Here is a 19828-nt window from a genome sequence, read left to right on the forward strand (position 1 = left end):
GGCACAAAATCACACTGAGTCTGAACACAGTCCCCATACACAATAATAAAGGGAAAAAGAAAGAAACAGATACAGGGCAATAAACTCGGAGTTACTATGTGAGCCACTCCAAAGGGCCCCAAGTGAAAAGGAAATGTATGCACATTTGCATAGATCATTCACAAAATACAAAACTGGGAAACAATCCAGATATTCACCAACTACTGTGAACCGAGGAGCAGGGAATGAATGCAGAGGATAGGATACTACTCAACTTGTAAAACAGGGAGGAGAAGGGTTCTGGCTCGGTCCTTGCCCACAACCACCTGAGTTTATTCTGAGAACCCATATAGTCGAAGGAGAGAACTGATTCCTGCAATTTGTTCTCTGACAAAACAAATGAATAAATGTAAAAAACAAAAAGTAATTGTATATACTTTTAAAAAGTTTTATATATTCATGAGCAGAGGGGAGGATGACATGACCGCAATCTCAGCACTCCTAAAGTGCTGCAGTAAGATCAGGAATTGAAGGCCAGCCTCAGCTACATAGGGAGCTCCAGGCCGGCCTGGGCTACCAGAGACGCGGTCTCAACCAACTAACAAAACACACAAAGTGGGGACTGGAGAGATGGCTCCGCGGTTTAAGAGCCTCGGCTGCTCTTCCAGAGGACCAGGGTTCAATTCTGTAACTCGAGTTCTAGGGGATCTGACACCTTCACACCAATGCCCATAAAATAAAGTTAAATAAGTTACTAAAAACAAACAAACACAAAGTAAAGGAACTAAGCATTATACACGGCCGCCACTCAGTTTCCTCGCCTTTTTGAGCAAGCCCTACGGGATCACGCTCTGGCACCCTCCAGATAGGGAAACTGAGGCACGGGAATGGAAGTCCTTTCCCCGCACTACCCGCGAACCCAGATGCTCACTGTGAGGTCACCTCAGTAGCAGCGTTGGTCTCTTCCCGCTACGACAGCGCTGGGCTTCGGCCGCAAAGCAAAGGCCCGGGGCGGCTGTTGCCCCAGGAGACCGCCCCAGTTCCGTGGAAGACTACATCTTCCATCGGACACCGCGCTCCGCCCACCAATGAGCCCCTCAGGTCACAATCGCGGGGCGTCACGGGAGCGGTAGTTCCAGCGTGCTCACTCAGGGGGCCCTAGGTCACAATCGCGAGGCATGACGGGAGTTGTAGTTTCTGGGTCGCGCCCGGTGAGCAGGGCAGACGCCTGAGAGCAGAAGAGCAGGAGTCGCTCATGCAGCCATGGCCCGGGCTCGCGTGTCGCTCTGGGTCATCTGTGTGCTGCGCGTGGCACTGGCCACTGTGTACTTCCAGGAGGAGTTTCTAGACGGAGGTGAAAGCGATGGTCGTGGTGGGTGGAGGTCTTGTCCATCGGCTGTGCTTCTGATCCTAAGCACTTGCGGGCTAACCCTCCTGTCTCCCCACAGAGCGCTGGAGGAACCGCTGGGTGCAGTCCACCAATGACTCCCAGTTCGGCCACTTCAGAGTTTCATCGGGGAAGTTCTATGGGCATGTAGAGAAAGACAAAGGTTAGTGTAGAATCCGGAGCAAATAGAGTGGAGTTGGAAAGCCGCACAGCACCCTGACAGCACATTCAAGCCAGACTACTGAGACACATGCAGGCTCTGCCCTACCTTGTTTACGTTTCCTTTAGTTTAAGGTTGGGTGGGAAGCCAGGCAGTGCTGGCACACATCTTTAATCCCAGATGTAGGTGGCTCTCTGTGAGTTCGAGGCCAGCCTGATCTACAGCGTGAGTTCTAGGACAGACTCCAAAACTACCCAGAGAACCCTGTCTCCAAAAGAAAAACAAAACAAAACAAAACAAAAAACGGTTGGGGATATTTTGGTTTTAGTTTTAGTTTTTGAGACAGCCTCATGTAGCCCAAAATGGGCCTAACTCCCAGTAGTCCTCTAAGTACTGGTTCCTTTTTATGTATCCTATTTATGTTTGGGGGGACTGACAGCCAAGGTGCTCAGGAGTCTTCCTGAGTCCTGGGATGACAACTGGACCAACAAGAACGACCGTTTTGACCTTTTTTCAGTAATAGCCCAAGATCACCTCACTTCATGAGCATTAGAACAAGACTGTGGCACACACTATGAGGAAGTTCAAGAACAGCCTGACTATTTAGTGAGCTCTGGGCCAGCCTAAGATATAGCCATCTCTTGTCTCAAAATAAAAAAGGGGACAATCAAAATGAAAAATGGGCCCAGCAAGATGGGTCAGCAGGTAAAGGAGCCTGTAGCTTCATGACCTGAGTTTGAACCCCAGAACCCACAGGGTGGAAGGAGAGAATCTGTACCTACAAATTGCCCTCTAACTTTGACACATGCTCCAGCACCACAAAACAATTTTTTTTTAATTTATTTTCTTGAAATAGGGTCTTCCTTTGTTGCCCTGGGACTGACTCAGATCTGCCTGCCCCTGCCTCTGCCTCCTGAGTGCCAAGATTAAAGGCATGCATCACCATAACTGGCTTTAGCTTTAGCTTTAGCTGGATGCCTTTAATCCCAGCACTAGGGAGGCAGACAGATCTCTGTGAGTTCGAGGCCAGTCTGGTGTACAGAGTGAGTTCCAGAACAGCCATAGCTACACAGAGAAACCCTATCGAAAACAAATAAAAGAAAACCCTGTCTCTAAGAATAAATAAATAAATAAATAATAAATAGATAAGCAAAATAGGAATTAGCAGGAGGATTAAAAGGTTATCCTTAGCTACATAGCAAGTTCAAGGACAATCTGGGATACTCAAGAGCTTGTCTGGAGAAAAAAAAAAAAAGTTGATTTATCTGAGACGGGTTCTCTCTAGAAAGCCTGGCCTTGCCTGGTATTGCACAGCCTTCTGCCTCAGCCAGCCCCACCTGGTTCACAGCTGTGAGTCACTATGCTGGGACATTTTCATTGAAATATCTGCAATGCCAGATGAAACACAGTGATGAAACACAGTCACAGCTGCTCATTTACATAGCCCTTGGCTGTTACAAAGTAGTCAAAGAATTGAGGCAGACAGAGACCCATTGACCCACTGGATCTAAAATACCCCCCATGTAGAGTGGGGTTGGGGCTCAGTCTTGTGTAGCATGTACAGCCTGAGCATTACAGAAGCTGGGTGTGATGACAGCAGGAGGAAGGAAGAGGAAAGTTTTCTTTCCAAGAAGCTGGCCTGGTGATGGCACCTTTAATCCCAGCACTCAGGAGGCAGAGGTAGGGGGAGCTCTCTGAGTTTGAGACCAGCCTGGTCTACATAGTGAATTCTAGAACAGCCAGGATTAATAGTAAGACCCTGTCTTAGAGGGAGAAAAAAGTGCTAATAATAATATACAACAATTTTAAAAGCAGAAACAAAACCCCTCCAGCTTTAGGACTGAAGTGGATGGAAGGAGCCAGCTATGGCATAAGTGAGCCAGAGGGTGTGGCTGCTGTCTGCCCATTGTGATTTTACTGTCCTGCCAAACCCTGTTTAGTAAGAACAGTGGCCCAGGCCTGGTGGTTGGGGCTCTGGAAATCTGGAGTCCCTGCATGGTCTTTGGGAACCATGACTAAGCAGACACAGATGAAAAGATGCAAGGAATTTAGACAGGTGGTAGGTGGCAGGAGAGAATGGGATGCCTAGACACAGAAGTGGGGGATTGCCTCGCTGCTGGAGTAGAGGTGGGATGGGGCTCTGAATCCCATATGGGGGTGGGGAGCCATCTTGGAGTTGAGGCTTAGATGTGTGTATAAACAGCAAGTTTGGGCTGTTGAGCTTGGTACCAAGCCTGACTCCCTGGGTTTGAACCCTGGGACCCATATAATTGGAAGAGAAACCTGGTTTTCACAAGTGGTACTCTGATCCTCAAATGTGTGCTGGACACATACAACCCTCATCCGAACACAATACAAAATAAATAATTATTTTAAAAATTGAAAGAGCCAGGTGTGATGGTGTACATCTTTGATCCTAGCACATGGGAGACAGAGGCAGGCAGCTATCTAGGACAGCCAGTTCTATGTAGAGAGACTCTGTCTCAAACAAAACAAAACAAAAAAATCAAAACATGAAAGAAAAGACCAAGTTCATTTTGGGGAGTTTGGGGTTATTTGGTTGGTTGCTTGATTTTATTGGTTTTTGGTTCTGTTTATTTTGAGAGTCTATATAGCCCTCACTAGCCTGGACTTGCTGTGTAGACCAGTCTGGCTTCAAACTCACAGAGATCTGCCTTTCTCCACCTCCCCAGTTATGGGGTTTAAGACACAAGCCACTTCAACTAGACATTAATTTTGATTTTAATATCTTAAATTATTTGTGTAGAATGTTTTGCCTGCCTGTATGTTTGTGCACCGACTGTGTGGTGTCTGCAGAAATCAGAAGAGAGCACTGGATGCTCTGGAACTGGAGATACAAGTTGTCCAGAACCACCATGTGGTTCCTGGGAATCAAACCCAGCGTTCCTAGCTGCTCAGCCATCTCTCCAGCTCCCGCTTTTATTTATTGAGATAAAATCTCAATATGTATCCCTGATGGGCCTGAAATTCACTATCCACCTGCCTCAGCACCCAGAGAGTAAGGATATGACATATACCTGTAAAGCTAAACTGCCTTCAGGTAACAAGGGAAAATAAACACATCTGGAATGGTCATTATGGCTAACACTTGTCATAGCACTGCCAGTGAAGGCGCAAGGATGAGGAGTCAAAGGTCATTTTCCTGTGCTGGCAGCATTATGTCAACCTGATGTAAGCTTGGGTCATCAAAGACCATGGACCCACAATTGAAAGAATGCCTCAATAGTATTGGCCTGTAGAGGAGCCTGAGAGGCCTTTTCCTTGTGACTGATGTGGGAAGTCATTGTGGACAATAGCACCCCTGGGGTCTATAAGAGTGCAGGTTGGTGGCACACACCTTTAATCCCAATACTCAGGAGACAGAGGCAAGCAGATCTCTGAGTTCAAGGTCAACCGAGTATACAAAGTAAGTTCCTGGACAGACTCCAAAGCTACAGAGAGAAACCCTGTCTCTCAAAAAACAAAACAAACAAAAAGTGCAGGTTGAGCTAAGCCATGGGGAGAAAGGCAGTAGGCAGCTTTCCTCCATGGTTCAGCTCCTGCCTCTACGATCTTGTTCCGACTTCCCATCGTGGTGGACTATGAACGGTAAGGTTAAGTAAACCCTTTTTCCTCCTCAAGTGCCTTTTGGTCATGGTATTTATCACAGCAACAGAAACTCTAAGATAATTGGCTAAATGGGGTGTTTTAGGCTAACCTAGGGTTACCTAGGTTAACCTAGGGTCTACATAAGACCCTGTCTCAAAAAAAAAAAAAATTAGTGTCTTGTTTTTGTTTCCTTCATTGTATATTCTTGCCTCACCAACATTAAGGTAGTGAGAGGTGTGTGTGTGGTATAGGCACACGTGTCCGCACTGAAGAGACCAGAGAGGACACCTGGTGTCCTGCTCTGTCACTCTCCACCTTATTCCCTTACTGAGCCTGGAGTCTGGGCAGTGGCCAATGAATCCCAGCACCCTCCTGCCTCCACCATGTATGCTTACACATGCATGAAGTCACAGGCGTGTAGCCACATCTAGCTTTTTAAATGAGCGCGGGGGACTGAAACTCAGGTTCTCTGGCCTCCACTTCAGGGAGGCCTCTCACATTCTCAGCCATCTCTCCAGCCCCTGCTTTTTAAGTATGTGTATGTACTTGCTAAGACACACATGTGGAGGTCAAAGGACAATGTGTGAGAATCAGTTCTCTCTGTCCCCCATGTGGGTCCTGAGAACCCCACTCAGACTTGGCAGCAAGTACCTTGACCTGCTGAGTCATCTTACTAGCCTGTTGTGTTGATTTTGAGGTGACTTCGTGTAGCCCAGGCTGGCCTCAAACTGCCATGTGGCTGAGGCTGACCTCAAACTGCTGACCCTCCTGTCTCCTCCCAAGTGCTTAGATATGTCTGCCACCACTCCACTTGATATGGTTCTGGGGATGGAGCCTCAGGACTCATGCCCACTAGTTGAGCTTCCAACTGAGCTGTATGCCTAAAGTATAGCAGAGTATAGCAGTAGTGGGATTGAGGATGGGATCCAAAGAGAGAGCCATTGCTGAGCATGTGCCAAGTCCTGTGTTCCATCTGCAACCAATATTAAAAAACAAAACAAAACAAAAGGTGTGTGGGTGTAGTGGCATACACCTTTAATCCCAGCACTCCAGAAGCAGCTCTGAGTTTGAGGCCTGTGTGGTCTACATAGTGGTCAGGTCAGCCAGGGTTACAAAACGAGACTCTCAAAAAACAAAACAAAACAAACAAAAAAACCTCAAATAACAACAAAAACCTAGCAAGTGTATTTTTGTAAAGTGTGTGTGTGAGAGAGAGAGAGAGAGAGAGAGAGAGAGAGAGAGAGAGAGAGAGAGGTGATACTGTAGTGGGAGCACAAGTGTCATGTCCATGTAGAAATTAGAAGACAGCTTTTGGAAGTTGCCCCTCTTTCCATGACATGGGCCCCCAAAGGAACTAATTCAGGTCATCAGGCTTGACTGGAAGTACCTTCACCAACTGAGCCACCTCACTGGCATCTGGGTGTGTGAAGCACAGCTTCCGGGCAGCAGAGGCCTTGTTAATGGTGTGCTTGGTGCACACTGTCACTGCTCTGTGCAAACAGGGTCTCTGTTGTTGGGGCCACCGGGGGCATGAATTTGAGGTCCCTGCAAGTTGCTGAGTACAATGTCGTTTTGACTTAATCTTGCTCTGTCTGTTGGAAGGCTTGCAGACAACCCAGAACAGCAGATTCTACGCCATCTCTGCCAGCTTCAAGCCATTCAGCAATAAAGGGAAGACCCTGGTGATCCAGTACACAGTGAAGCATGAGCAGAAGATGGACTGCGGTGGTGGCTACATCAAGGTGTTTCCTTCTGACCTGGACCAAAAGAATATGAATGGGAAGTCTCAGTACTACATCATGTTTGGTGAGTTCAGCCAGGGAGGGCAAGTGTTTTGCATCACCCTGAGGCTCTGCCGACACAACTAACTGAGCAGTATTGAACCCTTCCGACCCAAGGTTTGTAGCAGTGTTAGACCAGCCAATGCAGGCTGAGTGTTCTCAGGACTAAGAATCAAAAAGCCAAAGTGCTCTGAATCCAAACCTGACTGTTAAAATATGTTTATTTATTCACTTACTTTATGTGGACACATGTGCCGCATGTACAAGCAGATGACTGTGGAGATGAGAAAAGGTTGTCCGTTCCCCTGGAAGTGGAGTTACAGGTGGTTGTGTTCCACCATTTGAATTCTGGGAATAGAACCTTGGTCCTATGCAAGAGCAGCCATCACTCTTTATGGCCGAGCTATCTCTGCAGCTCCAGTAGCTTTGAGTCAGTTTGAGTTCTGGGACTTGAATTCAGACCTTCAAGCCTGATGGCAAGTGCCTTAACTTGCTGAGCCATCTCACTGGTCCTGTGTGGTGAAACCCAGAGACTTGTAGACACTGACCCTGAGCTACAACCTCAGCCCTGAAACTTGTGGAGTGCTGAGACCACAAACAGCTAGCCACACACCTGTATTCACACACATAAACAAACATCATACACATAAAAAAATATATGTATGTATATTTGTTTTTTGGGGGCATGGTGGTAAACCCTGCCTCCCTAGCACCTAGGAGGGGAGGCAGGAGGATTGGGAACATGATGTTAGCCTGGCTAAATAACATGACATTGCCCCTGAGATTGAAAACAGTGATAAAGTTTGGGATTTCAGTGGGGACACTGGATAGGTGAAGTCAACACATGTGTGTCCCAAAGTGACAAACTCTGGCTTCTGAAACAAGCACACTGTCAGGTAAAGCATGGTGGACATTCTGGTCACTTCTAAGAGTGTGGTAAAGCTCGAAAGATTCCAAATGTGGGCAGAGGCTGGGCTCAGTTGTTAGCATGCCTGCCTAGTGTGCAGACGCCTTGGGCTCCATTGCCAGAACCTCATAGAGCAGCAGGCACCACCGCTGTTCTTGGGAGGTAGAGGTAGTTCAAAGTCATCTTTCGCTACAGAGCTTGAGACTAGCTTGGGCTACAATGATACCCTGTCTCAAACCCCTCCAAAAGTATAGAAAATAAAAGACTGGGGTAATGGCTCAAGGGGTAATTGTAGTCAAGTCCAAATCCCCCAAACCCAAGTAGAAAGCCAGACATGGCTGTGTATGCCTGCAGTCTCAGGCAGACCCTGAGAGCACCTCAGGCTGGCCCAAGGACCAGCTTCCTGCTCAGTGAGGGTCCCAGTCTCAAAGGCATAAAATGGCAATTGAGGGCCAGGTGGTGATGCACACCTCTGATCCCGGCACTTGGGATGCAGAGGCAGGTGGACCTCTGGGTTCGAAGCCAGCCTGGTCTACAGAGTGAGTTCCAGGACAAACCAGAGCTATATCACAGAGAAACCCTGTCTCAAAAAACCAAAACAAAACAACAAAAAGCAAAAAGACAAAGCGGCATAAAATGCCTTAATTCTTTGTTATTTCTAAAAAATTATTTAGTCTTTTAAATAATTTTTATTTGAATTACTTCAAACATTAAAATGAGTATTTCTCATTTTAAAGAACATATATTTATTTGGAGGCTGGAGAAACAGCTCTTTCTGCTCTTGTGGAGGACCCCAGTTAAGCTCTCAGCACAGAGTAGGGTGGTTCATTGTCACCTGTAACTCCAGATCCAGGAACCTGACTCTTCCTTTTGACCACCACAAGTACTCCCTCCATCTTGTGGTCTCCAGGACCTGAGCTCAGATCCTCAGCCTGGACCAGTGAGTGACATCACTTTCTGAGCCATCTCTCCAGTTCATTCTTTTGCTCTTTGAGTCAGGAGCTGGATATACTACCCAGGCTGGAATTGACAGTCTTTCTGTCTCATTCTCCCAGCACTATGACCACAGGAGTGGACACTTGTTTCCTAGTGTGCGCTGATTCACAGTTAGGGCCAAGGTAACTGTCAGGGGGGACCAGTCACTAGACCTTTGTTTCTGTGTCTTCTGGTGCCCTGAACAGACATGTTTGCTCCCTGTGTTGGAGGACAATGCTTAGCTTAGTGTTTTGTATGCTGATACAGTCTGGAAAAAAGTTGAGAGCACTTAAATTTTTTTTAGGACCTGATATTTGTGGATTTGATATCAAGAAAGTTCATGTTATCTTATATTTCAAAAACCAGTATCATTCAAATAAGAAGACAATCAGATGCAAGGTGAGCACCCTAATGTCAGTGAGTGGTTTTCTCCATTTGTCCTCATTCCTCACTACCTTCCTCCCCCATCCTCTTATCCCGTTCTTTCACCTCCTTTTTACTTTTTAAGCTTTTGTTATTTGTAGTGTGTGTGTGTGTGTGTGTGTGTGTGTGTGTGTGTGTGTGTGTGTGTGTGTGTGTGTGCAGTACCCATAGAGGCCAGAAGAGGGTGTTGAATTCCCTGGAGCCACCTGACATGGGTGCTGGAAACCGATTCTGGCCTCTGTTAGAGCGGATGTACTCTTAACCACTGGGCTATCGCTGCTGTTCCATTCTCCTTTTCCTTCAGTTCACCTCACTACATGGCCCAAATGGCCTCAAACCCCATGATCCTCCTGCTTCAGCCTCCCAGATGTGCCTTGTGCCTCATGCCTGATGAATGTGAACAATACTGGGCATGGTGGCTCATACCTAGGCCTTACGGCCACAGCCTAAAAGTCAGCCTGTCTTGAAATTTCCTCTGTTGTCATAGTCACTGTTCTACTGCTCTGAAGAGACACCATGACCAAAGCAAAAGAAAGCATTTAATTGAGGATGGCTTATGGTTTCAGAGCTTTGGTCCATCATCAGCATGGTGGGAACATGGCAGCACACAGGCAGACATGGTACGGGAGAAGGAACTGAAAGCTACATCCTGATTTGCAGGCAGTGGGAAGAGAGACACAGTGGCCCTGGCTTGAGCTTTTGAAATCTCAAAACCCACCCCTCCTCCAAGTTCATAACCTTCTCATCCTTCTAATCCTTCAAAGAATTCCACTCCCTGATGACTAAGCATTCAAATACATGAACCTATAGGTGGTCATTCTTATTCAAACCACCATATTCTGCCAAACTATTTAACCCATCACTGGGACTAGAGGGCTCAGAGTGACCCTGGAGCTAGAAGGCTTTGTGTATTTTGTCTCTATGTTGAGACAAGCTCTCATGTAGTTCGGGCTGGCCTTTAAAATCACTGTGCATCCAAGGATGACTTGAACTCCTGATCTTCCTGCTTCCATCTCCCAAATATCTGGCTTACCAGAGTGAGCCACCACACCAGCATATTGGTTTGGTTTTTAAGACATAACACTAGCATAAGGCAGGTTGGGGCAATGCTGTTGGATCAGGCTACTTGACCAGCCAGATCAACGACTCTGAGTACAGAGAGAAACTATGTCCATGTGGAAGGTGGAGAGCCATCAAGGAAGACACATGACCTCTGCCTCTGGTCTCTACAAGCAGGTACATGCACATACAGGTGGCTCTGTATCCATATGCATTGTACATATACACACATAAGAAAGAAATGTAGAGGGGCTAGAGAGATGGTTCAGTAGGAGCATGGGCTGCTTATGCAAAGAACCTGGGTTTGATAACAGCTCCCACATGGAGGCTCACAACCATCTGTAACTCTAATTCCAGGGATTAGAAATCCTCTTCTGGCCTCTTTAGGCACTGGGCATGAATTATTTATTGTCAGGGTTTCATTATGTAGCCCTGGTTAGCTTGGAACTCATAGTATAAACCAGGCTGGCTTTGAACTCAGAGATATGCCTTCCTCTGCCTCCCAAGAGCTGGGGTTAAAGATGTGCACCATCACATCTAGGAAAATGACAGTTTTTAGTCAGCTGTACAAGGCTACATGTTTTTAAAAACATTTTTGCCTGATGGGTAGTGGTGGTGCACATCTTTAATCCCAGAACTCGGGAGGCAGAGGCAGGCGGATCTCTGTGAGTTTGAGGCTACCTGGGTCTTCAGAGCTAGTTCCAGGACAGCCAGTGCTGTTACACAGAGAAACCCTGTCTGGAAAAACAAAAACAAAAAACAAAAAATTGTGTCTGTTCACTCAAAGGCAGAGAAGTTTTCCCTAGAACTTTGGAGCATGAGGTCACATGTGGTGTGGTGAGTTGAGAGTCCTCCAGCTACATGTCACAGAATAGTTTTCACCAGCCTGCTGCCAGAAAACACTCCTCTGCCTGCTTCCTCATCTTTGCAAGGAGCTAATAACAGTAAAGTACCCTTTTAAAAGTGGAAGACAAGGGCTGTAGAGATGGCTCAGGGGTTGAGTGCAGAGAACCAGAGTTGAGATCCCACCACACATATCAGGTGGCTTACAATTGCCTTACCTCACTATGTGGCATCCAACACTCTCTTCTAACTTCCATAGGCATCTGCATGCATGAGCTTGAGTGTACACATGCGCGTGCACACACACACACACACACACACACACACACACACACGTCCTAGAACTCACTCTGTAGACCAGGCTGACCTCTAACTCAGAGATCTGCCTGCCTCTTCCTCTTAAGTCCTGGGATTAAAGGCTTGTGCTTCATGTACATACATTCATTACAAAAGAAATCTAAGAACGAGGGGTTGGCAAGAAGGTTCAGTTGGAAGGATCACCAAACCTGACAACCTGAGGTTGAACCTTGGACCCCACATGGTGGAAGGAGAGAATTGACTTACAAAAGTTCTGGTCTGTACTGATCTTCATACTCTAATGATGCATATGTGTATACTCATGGAAACACACTGATATTAAATATAAGTTTTTATCATAAAGACCCTTCAACTCTGAGGACTAGGTTTCTAGCCTAGATTTCCATGCTGGAAAGTTCCAGAACAATTCTCACATGACCACTGGCTCCCAACTCCCTATCAGGAATCCAGGTTCACAGCGGAGTTTCCCTGCAACTTTCCAGCTGTGAAAACCTGGAGATGGGGCAGTGAGATGGCTCAGTGGGTAAGAGGGCTTGCTGCCAAATCTGAAGACCTAAGTTCAATTCCTGGGATCTTTAAGGTAAAAGGAGAAAACCCAAAAGTCCTCTGACCTCTATCTACCAAATAAAATGTAGTGAAAAGAAGTCTGGAGAGATGTGTGAGAGGCATAGAAAGACAAATTGAAAACTTTTTTTTTTTTAACTCAGATAAAAAGATGACTTTGGCTGGCCAATGGTGGTACATGCTCCTAAGTCCCAGCACTTAGGAGGCAGAGACAGAGGATTTCTGTGAGTTTGAGGCCAGCCTGGTCTACAAAGTGAGTTGCAGGAAAGCCAGGACTGTTACACAGAGAAACCCAGTCTGGAAAAACCAAACCAAACAAACAAAAAAGTCAGGTCTTGCACTGTAGCCCAGGCAGGTCAGAAACTCAGTCTCCCCGCCTCAGCTAGGGGCAGAGGTCTGTGCCACCCCCAACACCGACACACCCAGCTCTGCTTTATCCCTACTGTCCCCTCCCCCTGTGTGTGTCGGGGGTTGTCAGTGGTGTGTGTGTGTGTGTGTGTGTGTGTGTGTGTGTGTGTGTGTGTATGTGTGTGAGAGAGAGAGAGAGACAATTGTGGGAGAGCCTCTCTCTCCTACCAATGTGGGTCCTGTGGATTGAACTCTGGTAACCAGACTTGGTGGTAAGTGCCTTTGCCCACTGCGCCATCTCCCACTCCTGGTTCCTGTTTTAGAGTACACATCTGGGCACACAATAAAAGTGTACCTCACTGTGGTTTCTGTGCAGGTTGACGGCTTCACCCACCTCTACACCCTGATTTTGAGGCCAGATCTTTCTTATGAGGTGAAAATCGATGGCCAGTCCATTGAGTCAGGCAGCATTGAGTATGACTGGCACCTGACATCGCTGAAGAAAATGGAAAAGACATCAGCCGAGTCTAGAGACTGGGATCAAGTGGAAGGTGACAAAGCCCAGGTAAGTGAGCTGCAGCCTGGAAATGTGAGAGTCCTTCTCCATGGCCTGTTTCCACTGTATTCTGGTCCACACAGACCTCTTACTGAAGCCTGGACACATAACTCAAGGAATTGCAAAAAACAATTTTAGTGGGGTGTTTGTTTTTGACACAGTCTCCCACTGAGTATCCTTGGCTGACACAGAATTTACTATGTAGACTAGGCTGGCCTCAAACTCACTGAGATCCACCTGCCTCTGCCTCACAGGTTCTGGGACTAAAGTGTGTGCCATCAGGCCAAGCCACTGTAGGGTTTTTTTTTTTTTTTTTTTTGTCTCACAGAGATTAGGGTCAGATGCAGGGACAGGCTCTCACAGGGAATAGCAGTAGCTGAAGGTAGTTTGACTCTGGTCTGCCGCTGTCTTGAGGTTTAGCTGCATCTTCTTGCACCTCATTCCCTGCTTCCATCCTAAGGAGAGCAAAACCCATCAGGGCTACAACAAACCCCACATGCAAACAAATGCCAAGAGGTATGCATTTGTCACTTGGTGGAATTGGCAGTCCTATAGCCTTGGTGTCTTAGGGTTACTATTGCTGTGATGAAACTCCATGACCAAAGCAACTTGGGAAGGAAAGGGTTTCATCACTGAAGGCAGTCAGGACAGGAACCCACATAGGGCAGGAACCTGGAGGCAGAACTGATGCAGAGGCCATTGGGGGTGCTGCTTATGGACTTGCTCCTCATGACTTGCTCAGCCTGCTTTGTTTTTTTTTTTTTTTTTTTTGTTTTTTTTTCTGCTTTTGAGAGAGTTTCTTTATGTAGCCCTGGTTGTCCTAGAACTCATTCTGTCAACCAGGCTGGCCTCAAACTCACAGAGATCTACCTCTGCCTCCAGAGTGCTGGGATTAAAGGTGTATGCCCCCACTGTCTGTCTCAGCCTCATTTCTTAAAGAACTCAAGACTACCAGCCCAGGGATGACATCGGCCACAATGGGCTGGGACCTCCCTGTCAATCACTAAGAAAATATGGCTACTCTTCTAGAGGTTCTGAGTTCAATTTCCAGCAAACACAACCATCTATAATAGGATTTGATGTTCACTTTTGGCATGATGACATATGTGCAGAGTACTCATGTAGATACATAAATTATAAGAAGAAACAAAATTCCATATAGGTTTGCCTACTACCCAATCTTAGTGAGGAAATTTCTTTCTCTCTCTCTCTCTCTCTCTCCCTTTCTGTATGTCTGTGTCTGTCTGTCTCTCTCTCTCATTTTGGTTTTTTTGAGGCAGGGTTTCTCTTTGTAGCCCTGGCTCTCCTGGAACTTACTTTGTAGACCAAACTGGCCTCAAGCTCAAAGATCCTTCTGCCTCTGCCTCCTGAGTGCTGGGATCAAAGGTATGTGCCACCATTACACTTCTATGAATATATTTTCTTAATTGAGGCTCCCTTCTTCCAGATGATCCCAGCCTGTGCCAACTTGACACAAATCCATCCACAGGCTTGGAGACCACTCCAGTGAATAGGAAAGGGCATTGTGACAGGAGTTAGGGCCCTGCTCTGCTCATCTGTTTCTAAGTATTTCCTGCCTATTTGCTAGTGCTCACCAGCTAGCTGTGGAAGCCATGTGGGCTCTGTCCCAGCCCCATTGGGCATGTGCTCTCTGTAGGTTCCCCCTATAGCCTACACTAAAGCATTTCCTGGGGGTGGTGAGATGGTTCAGCAAGAAAAGGTTCCTGCTGCCAAGCAATGAGCACCTGAATTTGATCCCGGAACCCACAAGGTGGAAGGACAGAAGTGTCTCCAGCAAGTTGTCTTCTGACTGCCACATGTGCACATATGCATATATGCATTATAAATAATAAAAACATTTTACAAAAATCTTCTTCCCCGTGTGCTTCTGGTGCCATGCTTTCCTTCTGTATTTGCAGGATTGGGAAAAGCACTTTCTGGATGCAGGCGCCAGCAAGCCAAGCGATTGGAACAGTGAGCTGGATGGGGACTGGCTGCAGAAGCCACCATACCAGGTGTGTGGCTTCTTCCTGTGCTGGTTCTGGTCCCTTGTGGTGGACCTTGCCCCTGTCCCACCTGTGCTCTTAGAAGAGAATATCCTCTGTGTCACAAAGTAAAAGTAACCTGGCAAGGCAATTTCTTTTTGTGAAAAGGATACACCGTGACCCAAGCCTGCTAGGAGGCATATGGGGAAAAGTTTGTTTAGTTTTTATTCTAACACAAATGGTGACTGTGTCTCAAGGGAACCTGATCACAGTCTTTTGAGGTTTGCTACTTTTGAAAGAGTTGATGCAAAGAAATAAAGGAAAGGGGGGAAGGGATGGGTTGCTGCAGGCTATCAAGTTCCAGGAATCAGGGGCAGGGTGTCTTTATTTTGTTTACTATTACTATTATTATTATTATTATTAGAGACAGGGTTTCTCTGTGTAGTTTTGGAGCCTGTCCTGGTACTCGATCTGTAGACCAAGCTGGCTTCAAATTCACAGAGATCTGACTGCCTCTGCCTCCCAAATGCTGGGATCAAAGGTGTCTGCCACCACTGGCTGGCTGGCAGGATGCTTTAAAAATTTTTTTTTCCTTTTAACCAGATGAGGAAGGCTAAAAAATTTTCATGGAATTTTTACCAAGTGGAGGAAATGAAAAGACTTGAATTCCTTTGTGTTGGTGTGGCACACCTTTGACCCCAGCATTTGGGAAGCAGAGGCAGGAAGACCTCTGTGAGTTCGAGGCCAGCCTGGTCTACAGAGTGAGTTCTAGGACAAGCTCCAAAACAATACTGAGAAACCCTGTCTTGAAAAACCAATACCAACCAACCAAACAAACAAAAAACCAAAAACAAAACAAAACCCAAACAATAACAACAAGAAAACCTTTTATAAGTTGAAGAAAGATTGATGGAATATTGGCCCTTGGTGGGCTAGTCACCTTTGATAGGAAAAAACAAAACCAAAAAACCAACCATTTCTGCTGCTTGTGACACAAGCCTGGTAAGCTTCTGCTTTTACAGGATGGCCTGAAAGCTGAGGGCATAGATAAAGATGTGTGGCTCCACCGAGAGATGAAGCCTGCCAGCTATCTGACGCAGTACGACCTCTCAGAGTTTGAGAACATTGGTGCCGTCGGTCTGGAGCTATGGCAGGTGACTTGGCTTTAAGTTTATTTTACTTTAATAGCTCTGGGTTGAACCTTGCTGTGTAATCCAGGCTGGCCTTGAAATAATAACCCTCTTGCCTCAGCTCCTGAGTGCTGGGATCCTAAGCATATGTCACTGTGGCTGGCTGATTTAATAACTTGAACTTTAACATAACCTGCTTGATACACAAACGTTGTTTTCTTGTGTGTGTGCTGTGTGTGCATGTGTGTGTGTGTAACACATGTGCCCCTCTTGCCCCTAAAATACTGGAGTTGTAAGCACCTATACAACCATGCTTGGCTTTTCATGTGGGGGTTGAAGATTTGAACTCAGGTGTTGCTTTCCCAGTAAGAGTTCTTACCTATTGAGCTATCTCTCCAGCCCTCAATTTATTATATTTTAAAGCTGTATGTGTATTGTATATGTACACATATGTGCAAGTATCCTTGGAGGCCAGAAGAGGGTGTCTGATCCCCTGGGGCTGGAGTTACAGGCTTTTGTGAGACAACTGGTGTGGATCCTATAAACTGAACTCTGCTTCCGAAGTGGGAAGCACTCTTAACCTCCAGCCCTCCCTTGAGCCCCAACCTGTAATTACTTTTCACTTTTGTTATCATTGGCAGTTGCATGTGGTTTTGAAGACATAGCATGGGCCTGTCATCTTTGCCCCCTAGGAGTCCCTTCCTTTGGTGCTGACTGTAACTCTTGTCAGCTGTGGGACATACAGTAGGGGTGGAGCCGGGGCTTCTGCAGTCCCAGTTGATGTCTACTACCCACACTTAGATGCTAGCAATGTAAGCCAGATCCTCCTGCATAGTAAGAGTGTGTTTTACCCTTGGGGTTACCCTGAGCCTCACCTGAAATGAATGTGGCTTTGCCATCCTAGAAATGGGCTTCATCATGGCCAATGACACATGATCATGGGTGCACTACTGAGCTAAGTACCCCTGGCCATGAGAAAGGTTGTATATTTCCCATCACCAGTGAGGGCCTGCTTCCATCCACAGGTGAGATCTGGAACCATCTTTGATAACTTCCTGATCACAGATGATGAAGAATATGCAGAGAAGTTTGGCAAGGCCACCTGGGGAGAGACTAAGGTAGGCACAAATCACCCAGCTCACTTTTTTTTTTTTTTTTTTTTGTTTGAGAGAAGGATTCAGTAAGTAGACCAGGCTGACCTTGAACTCACAGAGATCCTCCTGCTTCTGCCTCCTGAGTGTTGGGATTAAAGGTATGTACCACCAAGCCTGTTTTTTTTCTTTTTTTTTTTATATGTAATTATGCCTGTGCACATGAGTGCAGTGCCCCCAGAAGCCATAAGACTGTGTGGGATTTCCTGGAGCTGCAGTCACACCAGTTGTGACCTGCCTTGTGTAGAGCTGGGCACTAAACTCAGGTCCTCTGGAAGAGTAATATGTCTAAGCCATCCCTATAGCTCTATTTTCTTGAGAGGGAGGGGTCTCAGTAGAGCTTTTGCTGCAGAGGAATTCACCATACGTCTTATGGGAATCATATCTTGTCTCTGCTTCCCAAGTGCTGGAATGACAGTTGTATAACAGCATGGTCTGCTATAGTCAGTTTTTATCTATTTAGAGACAGGGTCTCACATACTCCCAGACTTGCCTTAACCTTGCTGTCAGGAGTGACCTTGGACTTCTGATCCCTGAGCAGTTTTTCCTGTGCTGGCCATTGAATCCAGTGCTAGGCAAACATCAACTGAGCTATAAGCACTCTAACAACTGAACTACAAGCACCCTACTATATAAGCCTCTGCTCCAGCCTGTTTTATGTTTGTCCCTCCAGGGTCCAGAAAAGGAGATGGATGCCATACAGGCCAAGGAAGAAGTGAAAAAAGCCCGAGAGGAGGATGAGGAGCTGCTGGTAGGGAAGTTTCACAGGCACAACAGCCATTTCAGCAGATTCCACAGGCAAGGTGAACTGTAGTCGTCCCCACAGTGCATGCAGAGGACTGGCCCAGCCTCCCTGCTAATACACATCTGAACGATCACACGTCTGCATGGTCATTTGTCCAGTTTCTGAAAAACAAGTCCATGTTTGTGGTGGAGTCCCCTAATCCTCCCCAGACCTTATAACCCTGGTGCATATATCAGGACGTTTCCTTCGGCTGCCTGTGGGGCACATACTTTTAATCTTGGGACTTCAGAGGCAGAGGCAGGCAGAGATCTCTGTGAGTTCCAGGCCAGCCTGGTCTATATAGCGAGGTCTAGGACAACTTGAGCCACATAGTGAGACATTGTCTTTAAAAAAGTTTCCCCTGTGCAGAACAGACTACTGAACCAGAGACCTGTAAGAATCTGGCCATAAACAGTGTGTTTTTGGAACTTCTTAAATACCTTCATGAAATAAAAGATGATAAAATTAATTTTTACAAGTGTTACCTCTGAATGTGTTTCTGAGTGTTTGTGTTCTACCACATGCCACATGTACCTCCATGTACCATGGAGGCCAGAAGAGCATTGGCTCCCCTGGAGCTGGAGTTATAGGGTTGTGAGTCACTTGACATGGGTGCTGGGGATTGAACCGCAGGTCCTCTGCAAGAGCAGCCAGTGCTCCTAACACTGGACCCCTGACTCTCTAGCCCCCTTATTTTTCTTTTAATATAAACGTTTATGTGTATGTAAAAGTATTTTTGTCTATGTGGCGATTTGAATAAGAATGGCACCCATAGGTTCATATATTTAAATGTTAGAGAGTGGCATTATTTGAAAGGATAGAAGGTATGACCTTGTTGAAGGACATGTGTCACTGAAGCCCACACCCTGCACAGTGTGTCTCTGCTTGCTGCTTCTGGGTTAAGTATAAGCTCTCACCTACTCTCCAGTGCCATGTTTGCCTGCATGCTCCCATGCTTCCACCACGAGGGCCATGGTCTCTAAGCTCCTGAAATCCTGAACTCCCAAACTAACGCTTCGAAAGTTGCCTTGGTTGTGGTGTCTTATAGCAACAGAAAAGTAACCATGACAGTAGCCACTCTTGATAGAAAAGAAATTCTCACAGCAAGTGCTGGATGACAGGTGTGTGCCACCATATGTGGCTACATTTCCTTTACAATATTTTTGAGACAGTGTTTTACTATGTAGTTTATAGCTCTTCATGTAGAGCAGATGCTGGTCTGCATCCTGAGTACTGGGATTAATGGCATGTGCCACCACAGCTGGCTACAAAACTTAAAATTTGAAAAATTGTTATGGGCTAGAGAAATGAGTTTGTGATCAAGAGCACTTACTGCTCTTCCAGAGGACCTGTGTTCACAGGAGTCTTCAAACTCCAGTCCCAGGGGGTCTGATGCCCTCTTCTGGCCAGCCTCTAGACCCTTTCACTTACCTGTGTTGTGTGTGGTGAGGCAACTGGTTACCCAGCATCCAGTCAGGATGCAGAGCAGAATGCTTTTCAGCTCACTTTCTCCGGTTTCATTAGTCCTGGACTCCAGCCAATAGAATGCCAGGTCTTCCCTTCACAGCCCAGTCCAGAAAGTCACGGATGTACCCCAGAGCTTTGTCTTGTATGTGATTCTAGATTCTGTCAAACTGACAATCAGGATCAATCATCACAACTAACTTTAGACATCAAACCAAGTGGGAATGAGTGTGGTGCTGTATGCCCTTTATCCCAGCACTTTTATATAGTGTTTTGAATGAAGGTGTCCTAAGGGAACAGTGAGTGGGTAAAGATGCTTGCTACCAAGGCTAACAAAACCCAATTCCTATCTCTGGGGCTTGCAACAGAGGGGGAGACCTGACTCCTACAAGTTGTCCTCTGACT

The 19828-nt window shown here is 46.4% G+C and overlaps 1 protein-coding gene across 1 annotated transcript; it reads left to right on the forward strand.

Moving 5' to 3' along the window:
* Nucleotides 1-1219: 1219 nt before the first annotated feature.
* Nucleotides 1220-18055, forward strand: Calr3 (calreticulin 3). The gene is made up of 9 exons (XM_051178189.1): nucleotides 1220-1333; nucleotides 1428-1529; nucleotides 6738-6941; nucleotides 9103-9197; nucleotides 12730-12918; nucleotides 14829-14924; nucleotides 15917-16048; nucleotides 17050-17142; nucleotides 17849-18055. Exons 1-9 carry the CDS (start codon nucleotides 1243-1245, stop codon nucleotides 17987-17989), a joined length of 1143 nt encoding a protein of 380 aa, XP_051034146.1. The 5' UTR covers nucleotides 1220-1242; the 3' UTR covers nucleotides 17990-18055.
* The last annotated feature ends 1773 nt before the right edge of the window (nucleotides 18056-19828 follow it).

This window comes from Phodopus roborovskii, unplaced genomic scaffold (genome assembly GCF_943737965.1).
Source record: "Phodopus roborovskii unplaced genomic scaffold, PHOROB, whole genome shotgun sequence".
Lineage (NCBI taxonomy): Eukaryota > Metazoa > Chordata > Mammalia > Rodentia > Cricetidae > Phodopus > Phodopus roborovskii.